The sequence below is a fragment of the Acanthisitta chloris genome, unplaced genomic scaffold (genome assembly GCF_000695815.1).
Source record: "Acanthisitta chloris isolate BGI_N310 unplaced genomic scaffold, ASM69581v1 scaffold18054, whole genome shotgun sequence".
NCBI classification, from domain to species: domain Eukaryota; kingdom Metazoa; phylum Chordata; class Aves; order Passeriformes; family Acanthisittidae; genus Acanthisitta; species Acanthisitta chloris.
Window position 1 is genome coordinate 38829 of NW_008667820.1, and position 11429 is coordinate 50257.

The 11429-nt window shown below is 40.0% G+C and overlaps 1 protein-coding gene across 1 annotated transcript in view; it reads left to right on the forward strand.

The window, feature by feature from the left end:
• The window catches only part of SLC25A12 (solute carrier family 25 (aspartate/glutamate carrier), member 12), a gene marked incomplete at its 5' end in the record, with an annotated part of 49137 nt that extends 38743 nt beyond the window's left edge, over positions 1–10394 (forward strand). The window contains 5 exons of the mRNA XM_009072678.1: positions 4739–4879; positions 6746–6884; positions 9109–9267; positions 9459–9549; positions 10051–10394. Of these exons, the coding sequence (XP_009070926.1) occupies positions 4739–4879; positions 6746–6884; positions 9109–9267; positions 9459–9549; positions 10051–10240 (720 nt within the window). The remainder of the gene's footprint in view (positions 1–4738; positions 4880–6745; positions 6885–9108; positions 9268–9458; positions 9550–10050) is intronic.
• Between the last annotated feature and the right edge of the window lie 1035 nt (positions 10395–11429).

Consider the following 11429-nt stretch of genomic DNA (forward strand, 5'->3'; position numbering starts at 1 on the left):
CTAGCTTTGAGTTGCAGGGAGACTGAGTGAGGCTCTGGCAATGCTTTCCTGTATGACATGTGAGCACATGGTGAAGGGCAGAGTGTCATAGGCAACTGCTCCTCCTCAGCTGGGAAGGGATGTTGAAGTAGACATCTAATGCTATATAAATGATTCATAATTACTGTTACAGTAGACAAAGTTGCTGTGATTTTTAAGCTGTAAATTCCTATGAGTTACATGGGAAGAAATGGATTCTTCCCATCAATGCCGTGTGCATGGTGCTTAGCATTTTGGATGGATGAGTCGTGTTTCATTTTCTCATTATGCTGCAGGGAGGGGGAGGATGTGGAGTGCCAGGCAGAAAGGGTCTGAGAACCCTTCTGGGAGGTGTGGGCACTGTCTGTTGATAATTAGGGGTCGGGATGTGTGTGTGTATTTGTGTTTGCACATATGTACACAGAGAGGTCCAAATTTTCCACTGATTAAAAAACTTGCATGAACATTAAATCTAACACTGAGTCTAAATAGTTTGGTATACTTGTAAAAAATAAGTTTTATACATATTTATGCTGATATATACAAACAATGTACACAGTACACACAAACATGTGGATAGGTTTGTCAGGCAAATAGGAATGTGTCAGATATCTGGTTTTGACAAAATAATTTTAAGTGTTAGTGTTTTTGTTTAACAAACACAAAAATGCAGAATTGTAGCTGTCAGACCACTTTCCCTTCAAATTCCTGAAGATACTCTACTCCTTTCATTGTACTGTAAGCAGAAGAAGTTAGAAGCAGAATTAAACTTTACTGCTTTATCTTGAGCTCTGCTGTGGCCATTTAAAATCAGGGAGGAAATGATTGTTGAGTAAAAGAGACATTAAGCTTTTTGTAGGTGCATGAACAATGACAGCTTTGCCTTGAGAAACAAGTGCAAGTTCTTTTGATGTTTATAAACCAGACTGTTTTAAGTAACATCTTATTTTAGCTGCTTGTATGGGACGTAACTGTGGTCCAGGATGTGGTGGTTTCAAAAAGGAAGGAAGGAAGGGCTTGAAATAGGCCTCTCCCCCTTTGTAGCTTATGCCTCTCGGGTGGAATTGGAAAGGGCAAGAGGTCTCATGTTGCAGGGTCATTTGTGTATTTCCTTCAGCCTTTGGCATGTCATGGGGCGTTTGCTGTGGGATCTCAAACTACATCTTTTCTCTCATAACCTTTGCTGTCAGATTTAGTTCCTTTATTTGCTCCTTGTAGAGTTATTTTACATGACATTAAGGTTAAGTAGAAGCTTTTATTACTGGTATTTTTGATGTGTATGAATAACCTCCATTCAGAATCAAATTTGTCAACCTTTTTTAAAGTGTCTGTTGCAATTTATGTGTGAAGAGAGGTTTCTATGGGGGGAAAATCTAGATTTAGTGCACCATCTCCAAAAGAAACTGAAGGGCTGCAGTGTATACCTCTGTGTGTATATACACGTGCACACGTATTTAGCATACAGAGCTGACAGCTGAAGTAAGACACTTTGATAAAGAATGAAGCTGATTGGCAATGATTTGCACAGGAGCATGGAGATTTGTATTGCCAGCCTGCATGCTTCCAGTTCAGTGTACCTGGGGATCCTTTGTGCCATTCTCCTCTGCATCCTCTTCTGCTCCCAAGCAGCACTCTCCTCTGCCTCACACGTTCTTTGTCAGGTAGATGAGCCACTTTTGGCTTAAAAAGAAAACACAAACAAAAACCCAACCCTTGTGTTCTCTCTTTTAAAAATACACGGTGAAAAAGTGAGTTTTCTTGTGTTACATGTTCTGTATTAAAGTCAATGCTTGTCTCATCTGTACTTGTGGTATGTTGAAGGACCTCATTTGAGCAACTCCACTGAATGCAGCACTCCTCTTTGTGTGAGTCAGATCACTGCTGTGCAGAAAGGTTTGTTGAGCTCCAAGTATAACAGCATGATATGTCTTGGATAGAAGTAGCTATTGCCAATAGGGAGTATTTAGCTGGGTATGTAGACAGGTACAGACTGTTTGGGGGAAATTCCTGTCAAGATGTTTGTCAACACTGCAAATACTCAATGCTCGAAGTGTCGATGCAATTAAAGAGCTTTGCAATTGGTTTTCTACTAATAATGTAAGTGTAGGGTTTTCCTTATATTTACATTCTGCTCAATAACCCAATCAATCATATTTTAGTATTGTTGGAATACATAACTCTGTATTAGCTATATAGAATTTGTAATGTTGTGTAGGTATTTTGTGTTGCTCCTAAATTATTAAAATGTGTTCAGAGTCTTCTCATTTTCTCTCTGTGTCAGAAGAGACTGATCATAACAGAAAGGTGGGCAGTGTGCACCAGGAGAGGAGAATGTTAATTGCAGGAAGATTGAATGCAGAGGAGAAAATAGAAATGTTTACAAATTGGCCTATTTGTGTTTCTATGGTGGGTGTTAGGCAAAGAGGAAGAGTTATTTTGGCTGCTCTGCAGGATGTGCTGATTTTTAACATTAAAAAGAAAAAAAAAGGGATTCATATGTATATGTAAACAAAGAATGCATATTTAACAGGCAGGTAGCTGGTAATTGTCGAGAAGGAGTGAATTTCTAGCTTAGTGTCTCAATTGAAAGTTATTTGATTTTTTGGTGTGGTGCTCTGTATTATGCAGTCAGAACATGCTGCTGAATGTGTTAGCTACCAAGATCGTTTTTTGAAACAACGTAGGAAAATGCTAAACATTAGAAATTGGGTTTGTGCTTTATGCAACACAACAAAACCAAGGGTTGTTTAACAGAACTTGTCAGGTGAATTTTATACATTTTATTTAGATTGGGGCTTTGCCTAACAAGACAGACACCTCCTCAGCATATATGGATAGGGGTGTGAGAAGTGGGAAGGAAAAGGTGAGATGAGAAGTAAAGAGAGTCTGGAGAATGCCTGTGGACATGAGTGGAGACAGAGAACTGACTAAACACAGTGCAGTAAGGCTAAGGAACAGAGGAGGTGGGAATCAGGTGTGCTGGCCTGGGAGTTGGTTGCAATGAATGTCCACAAAAATGTAGGCTTTGATTTTCTTTTGGGGAGGTGAAGAATGGAGGGAATAAAATTAGCTTTTAACAACATAGACTGATTATTTGAATGGGAAGTGTTAAAGACAGTAACTACTATAGTGGAGATAATGAATCAAAACCAGGGGTTGATCTCGCACTGTTTGGGTCAAGGTGCTTCAGTAAAGCTGTTACAGTGATGAGTTGAAATGGCAATATGGAGTGAAGTAATAATTGGGGATTGCAATAAAAGGATGGCAGTGTGCTCAGGAAAGGCTCAGTGGAGTCCTGGATGCTTGGTCAGTGCAGATGTTGATGCTTCATGCCCCCATCCCATAGACAATATGAGCCCTTGCTCATTCTCAGTAAGAGCTGATGAGGTTTGCAATGCTCTTATGTCTCAAGTCTAGAATAATTCAAGTTACCAACATATAAGCTGTGCTTCAGGGCTAAGCTCAAGTTCTGGCTGCTGCTGAAGGGAGGAAGACTCTTCTCTAGGCAGAAAGGATTAGCGTTCGTTAGTTCTGAATCAATGAGCAGAGAACCCCATGATGCTGTCCCAGAGGTGTGGAAAAAAGTTTTAATTGCAGATGTTCTGCATCTTTTTACTTCACTAAAATGTGGTGGGTTGGAGGAATAGACCATGATTAAGAGGAGATTTTGTGTTGTGGAAGAAATGCATTTTAAATTTGGCTGTATTCCAGTGGTTATTTGCCATAAGTGTTAAGGAAGTGGGTTTAATGTCTACATGAAAAAAGGTGGTTTAGGAAAAGAGGGGAGAAAAAAGTTTAGTAAAATGTAGCTGTTTTGGGATGAATCACACCCTTCTTCAGGAGGGAATGGTAGTGCCTACAGGAAACCAGGAAGGAATTCAAACATGCCATTTTCAAGAGGTTTACATGCTTCTGAAACTGAGCTGTCACACTGAATCTCTCTCAAACCTGAAATGCAGTTCTTTGAGTCTTCGGTTAAAGTGAAGGATCAGAAGCAGCTTCACAACACTATTGCTAGGGAGTTTGCAAGATAGTCCTGCAACACTGCTACCAGAATATTTCCTGCAAGGAGAATCTGCCATGCTCAGCCCAAAGATATCACTCTTGCTTCTGTCTAGTTTCATATTTTGAAGTGTTACTCTTCGCATTTAAATGTTATATTTTGTTTCCACTTAGGACAATTAAAGGCTGCTAAACAAAGCTCCAAACACCTTTTCTAATAATTTAAAATTACACTATTAAATGCAAATTTACCTCTGAAACAGCATCACTGCTAAATGCAAATAGCATGTCTACACATTGGTGATGGATTATTATTGAATAAACATAAGGACTTCTTTATGTGTTTGATGCTTTAGTAGCACAAGTCTAATGATTATTTTCCTTTAGTATTTCCTGTAATACCTGATAGACTTTTAAACACAACCATGACTTCTGGAACGTGATGTCAAGGAGAAAAACAGAGACAGACTGAATTAATCCACCTTTGTGGGCTATAAGCATATAAATGTAAAAGTTAATTCCATACAAACCTGTGATTTCTGACCTGGAGCTTTAACTTCCAGACAGGTCCTTTGTTAAATCTCTGTCATGAGAGATTTTCATACGAGAATATCAGCCCTTGCAGTGAGGAGTGGAGGGGCTCAGCACCTTGCAGAAGTGAGTGTGTCACCACATGCTCTAGTAACACAATTTACTTTCTTTTCCTTTGGGTTTGCAGGCAGGAGCTTCCCAGGTCATCTTCACCAATCCCCTGGAGATCGTAAAGATTCGGTTGCAGGTAGCAGGAGAAATTACCACAGGACCCAGAGTCAGTGCCCTCTCAGTTATCAAAGATTTAGGCTTTCTTGGTCTTTATAAGGTATGTACTTCTGCTTTGAGTGGCTTCAGCATTGTATGTTTAATGCTAAACTTTTATCTTGTTGAAACAAAAGCTGTTAAAAACAAAGCCATCTTTTGAATTTCGAAGCAATCTCTTCCTGCAGGGCAGCCCCACAGTGGAAAACTGAAGGAAACTCACTTCTATATTAATGGCAGTGGGATACAAAAAATACTCCCCCATTCTATCCTTTGGGCTTTTATGCTAAGCTCCAGGGAGTCCTGTATTGCAGACCTGCTGGCTCTTGGCACTGAGCATTTCATTTGGAGGGGTTTTGTGAGGAGTTTCTTTAGCTTTCCCTGTGCATTTTCCTTACATTTATTTTGAATCTCTGTTATCTCTATTGTTATCTTTGCAGCAGGATATTCTCTTTGTCTTAATGATTTGATGGCAGCGAAACAGTAGTGAAGTTTAGTAGGATTCAGATTTTTAAGAAGTTAAGTGGTGGGATTTGTCAATAACAAATTCCACTAAAAAAAGCCTGTACTGTATGGTAGTACAGCAGAATGCCAGTCAACAAATTCCTTCCCTGCAGGTACACTTACTACCATCATTACAGATCAGATGTAATGGAGCAGAAGCTATTAGTTTTCTTAAACAAGGAAGAGTGTTTCTTCCTGTATCTTCTGCCAGTGCAAGGGGTAATACGTAAATTCAGCACTTCTATTAGCTGTGCACTTACAGAACATTGTTCTGTGTGATTTGTCCACAGACCTGCAATAATACCATTAAAATGTGCACACTTACCTTTAGAACTGAAGCCTTTGTTTTGAATTCAGTAGATGAGATTCCTGACCACAAACTCCTTAAGTTACAGGTGTTTGGGTCCATGGGACAAGGTCACAATTTCTGTTTGCAGTGATTAAACATGTGACATTACTAAAAATGTTGCTGTTCCTTAGGATTGTGTTCTCATTTGTGAATAACTGTAAGAACTCAGAGCATTAAGAGTCTGTATGGAAATAATTGAACAAGTTTATCAGGTCTCCTGCATAAGCCAGGTAGGGTTTGCAGTGTGTGCTGTCCATTGATACAAGCCCTGGGTGACAGCCACAGGGGGTCTGAGGTGTGGAGGATCCTGGTTGGGTGGAAGGAGTGGTGTCCCTGTGCTGTGCATGCTTGCAGGGGTTGCAGAGATTTTTGGACACGTAAGGGCTTAGTGGAGCTTTGTACAGGTGTTATTTTAGTTGGCAACAGCCTGATGACTGAAGTTACTGAAAGAAGACCATGACGTGTATTTTGAGTATTACTTACTGTTAGGGAATTCTTTAATGCCAGTCTTGACCAGGAGCTACTCCTTGCAGCATTATCATAGGCTGCTAGTTTTGTCTCCCTGGATCTCCTCCTGACTAAACTGCTCCTGTTTTGGAGCTTTTGTGTCTTTTTGCAAACCTTCCAGTGCAGCTTCTTCAGTTAACCAGATGATGACCAGTGGAGATCAGTGGGAGCTCTTACCAGTCCTCACTGGTATTTCAGTAGTGCCTTTGGGTTTGGTGGAAAAAATGGCATGCAGGGACTTCCCTTGCTGCTTCCCTGGTTGTGGGTTGTTGTCAACAAGGCATAAGGTCAAACCTTTGCCACACTCTTCATTGCCTCTGGACACATAATGTGGGAAAGGTATTTATCCTACATGCTGATGTCAGGATTGATGTCATGTATTGCTGACCAAAATTAGATATGAACCTTGAATCTTCCTCATTCCAGACACTTCCTTTAAATATGCCTTTCTTTTTTCAAGTTCCCTGAGCCATTTTATTTTCTGTTTGTCCCTCCTGGGCTCAGGCTGGGTATCAGTGTCAGCCTTACGTACAAAATGTCTTTGCATTGTGTCTCTTCTCTCTGTGTCAGGGTGCCAAAGCATGTTTCCTCAGAGACATTCCCTTTTCTGCAATCTACTTTCCGGTTTATGCTCATAGTAAACTGATGTTTGCTGATGAAAATGGCCATGTGGGAGGGCTTAATCTCCTGGCAGCTGGAGCCATTGCAGGTAATTTTGCACAATGTTTGCTAGCAGTAATTTTTTTATTCTTGTAGTGAGTAATATTTAATATGCATTCAGTAGCCCCATATAAAGGAAGGTGCTGTACCATTGTATCTGATGTAATCTAAATTTGATCACTGTTACCCTTAGTGGGAGGCGATGTAATTTTGATGAGAGCTAATTACATTTGCATAATGTGGATAAACAGCGTAATGCAGCTCAGCAACTTGCAGTCAAATTTGATCTGTCTGTCTCAATAGGGTTTTACTTGTTACTGAGCTCTCAGAGTTGAAGGATAATTTGAATCTTTGATGAACATAAATTGAGAGATCGTAAGAGCTAAGAAGAAAATGACTTACCTAGTTTTGGATTCCTGAATGTCTGAAAAGAAACTTTGTTCAAATGTAATTGCTGAAAACAGGACCTTAGTTTGTAAGGAAGCTGAAGTTACGTATCATACTCTGAAATGTAAAATATTTTAAGGCTTCTCAAACAAGTTTAGTATAAAGATGATGTGCAGCTATGGTAAAAAGTTGGTTTTTACGAAATGGAAACTGGTATAAAAACACTAGATGTAGGAACTTTAGTGGTGGATATCTAAACATGAAGATAGAGATCACCAGGTTCTGCAGTGCCAAGGGTTAGCTCACTAGGATGGACACGAGGTATCTGCATGCAGCCTCTCGGCCCTGAATGATTCTTGTAATCTGTAGCTGAGAAACATCACTGGGCTGGACAAGGCCCTTTGTTACTTGTTAGAGTTGTAAGGAATCACTACATACACATCAGTCAGGAGTGGCTGTGTGTGAAGAGCAGTTTCCTATACTGCACTTGAGACACAGCCTGGTTACACCTGCTCTGCACCAGTTGGTGTTCTTCGTGCCAGAGGGAGGGAGGGACAGCTGGGAAACAAATGACAGACTTGTAGCCCTGTTTATTCGTCAGTAATGCAGAGGTGCCTTAAATGGAAAATTATTTAGCTTATTGCACTCACACAATACTCATATGTATTTTTAAATATATTAGTTACTTGTACCTAAGACTTCTTATTTTTAGGTTGCAAACTTCACAGCTTCTCTTTGATTAGTGCTCATATGAAGTGATGAACCCCATTAAAAATGTGTGCACATCTTGCAGCCCTAGTTTAATAGCACGTGCAGGAATCTGCCTTTCTGCATTGCAAAGCTCAGAGTCTGCACTGCTCACTCTATCCCTGTTCACATGGGCAGCAGGGAAGAGCACAGGCTGAAGGGCTCTGCCTGTAAAGGAGAGTCTGCACATGGTTGCTATTAGTGTGTGCTTTTGCAGGCTTAACTACAGTGCTTCTGTTTTCCTCTAAAACCTCCTGAATTGATCCGTTTATCATCATCACCTGTGCAAATAAGTGACTTGGTAAAATTTGTAATTCAGTATTAACCAATCGTGAAAGTTCAACAGAAATCAAAATCTCAAGTCAGGATATGGTTCCCCTTTTTAAGGGGATGTAATTCTTCCAGTGTTCAGAAGTATTCAGAAATCTCTCAGCTAACACGGTTACATACTGTGGAGTACATTTCTGTACACTTTCTCCTTTCCTTTGACTAGAAAGCTGAGAGTGGTGCCTTGGAAGTGCAGATTTGTTCTTCCATCACTGTTGGCTAATACCACACTGCTGATACTAAGCAGACTTGTAAAACACCTTCATTGTCCTCAGTCTGTTTGTGGCTTTGCTGACTGAAGTAAGCAGCATCTATTCTACAGAACAGTCCAAGCAGCAGTACAGACCTACTCCTACAGAATAGGTGTCTTACATAGCAGTTTTCTTATTAACTCCTTTAACAAATAGCTGCATAGGACTCAATTCCCAAAGCAATTACCTATTTAATTTGGAAAATATGCCAGAGAATTAACAAATGCATAGGTTGCATAACTCATTTTTGTATATTACATATATAGGCCTCTTTTTTATACTACTGTTAATGCCAGAGCACTGGAAGATGTTGAGAAAATCACTGTTGATAGTTTTGTCAGTGTCTTTGCTATCAGTTATACCGTCTAAATTTAGAGGAAACTAAAGCCAATTATACCAAGCACAACAGTTTCTATTAGCATCAAGTGTGAGAACCTGCACTTTTGGTAATGTCTAACCCTTGTAAAGAAGATGGAAGTTTGCAGTTGTATTTTTCAGTTAGAAGTGTTTCATCTTTCACAAGATCCTTTGTGCAAATTAAACGTGGTTTTCTCCTAAAAGGTGTGCCTGCTGCTTCTTTGGTAACCCCTGCTGATGTCATCAAGACAAGACTGCAAGTGGCAGCTCGCGCCGGTCAAACAACATACAGCGGAGTTATCGACTGCTTTCGGAAGATCCTGAGGGAAGAAGGCCCTGCCACGTTGTGGAAAGGAGCTGGAGGTGAGCAGTGAACTCTGAATCTTGAGGCTGACCCCGAAGCTGCAGATTAGCACTGGCTTTGCTAAGGACTCAGATTAGAGCAGTATGTAACAAGGGTCTGATTGTGAACAATGTACCATCTGGTTAAAAATGTTTAGCTTCTCTCCTGGGAAATGATTTTGTTTAACACTATGATTTGTAATGTTTAACAGCTCGTGTGTTCAGATCTTCACCCCAGTTTGGTGTTACTTTGGTCACTTATGAACTGCTGCAGAGATGGTTTTATGTTGATTTTGGAGGCCAGTAAGTCAAGTATTTGCTATTTAGCTTGCACAAGAAACCTGCCAAGTTTAAAAACATAAATCTCTTTTCATGCATGGGACCCAGTAGAACTCGTTGACTTTTGAGCACCTGCACTGAAAATTGCAGCACATAAAAACTCCCCCTATCTTTACAGAATTGAAGGAAACTTGCATGCTACTCCTAACAGATGAGGAGATAAAGAGCTATTTCATATCTATTTCAATACACTAGTTTGTATTTCCATTGTAGCAAGGCATTTTTGTCCATTTTCCCCATGGCACTGGAAGTTAAAAGAATTTACAAAGCCCTCAGTAAATATGTAACTTTGGTTTGATTTTGACTTATCATTAATTAGTGATCTGACCCCAACTTCACCATAGGAGTGAATTAAGGTCAGCCTTAAGTCTTCCATGCCCAGACAAAAGCCTGAATAACTTTATGAAATCTAGACTAAGAAAGGAGTTTAAATAACAAAAAGGCTTTTTTCTTTTTTTCGACCAGCAAACCTAGTGGATCAGAATCTACCCCAAAGACTCGGATTTCAGATCTCCCTCCTGTTAACCCTGCACATATAGGTGGATACAGACTTGCTACAGCCACATTTGCTGGTATAGAAAACAAGTTTGGTTTATATCTTCCAAAGTTTCAAGCTCCTGGCATCGCCTCAGCTCAAGCAAGAAGTACCAGCTGAATCCTGAGAAGATGTTTCAGCCTAAGGGAGTGATGCAGTGGAAAGAGTTCACAAGAGTCCTGCTGCATTTTCTCCAGTCAGCTGCATGTGTTCTAGCTGAACTGAGCTTGCAAATCTAATTACTCCTTTCTAATACTCATGTACCTGCATTTATTTATTTACACATGAGGAACTGATTGAAACTGTGGTTCTATGCCTTGTTTTAACCAGTGGCATGAAGCTGTAGCCTAGACTTTGCCTTGCACAGCTTGCATTTAATGTTACTGTACATATTGTACATCTTTGTACAGAGACATCATGGCATCTACACACGTACATTTATATAATGGGTACTGCAGTTCAAAATAGTTTGAAATGTACAGAATGTTTTGAAGGCATTTTGTTAACAACCGTGACAATAAAATGTTCAAAAACACTTCAGTCAATTCACTTCTCTGAATTTACAGAAAAGTTGTCCAGTAGGATTTTAATTTTTTTTCCCTTCCACAGATTAAAGATCAGATGCCTCATTAAATGAAGGGAGGGGCCAGGACACAGCCTCTGCACTTCACTGCTGGACACAGCCAAGGCCTGAAAATGCAGCGTGCTGGTTGCTCAGTGTGAGAGAACACAGTCATTACGTGAGCACATGCAATGCTTCATTTTGCAGCACTGCTCTGTGACAAGGAATTCTCTTGAAATACGTGGCAATACTAAATGTGTACAAGATCTTACCTCATTCTTTTTATATGCAAAACTGACTGTTTACACTTACCGGTGAGTGGAAGTAAAAGGACAGGAGAAAAGAAAAGCTAGAATTATTTCCGGCTTAGTATCTGCCAAAACTTTCCCTGGTATAATATTTAAATGCAAAAATGTCAGAGGAAATAGGGGAGTTGAGATTTCTGCAGTCCTAGGGGAAAGGTAGTTACATTGTCCATGCAGGGAACAGAATCTTTACTTTTAGATGTTTCTTAAATACCCTAGAGCACAGTCTATCCCAGCAGTGTAACCTGATTTAAGGTTATTTTTTAGGGGATAGCAGATGAATCAGAGATTTAGTCAGGTTATGAAGAAAAGGCTTCTTAAAGACAGCACTCCCTTCAGCTCCAGCCTCTAGGCTCTATTTTGCTGCTGAATAATCTTTAGTGAGCCAGAGGTTACAATACACTGAACTTGGGAGTTTGATCACTATTGTGCAACATGCATA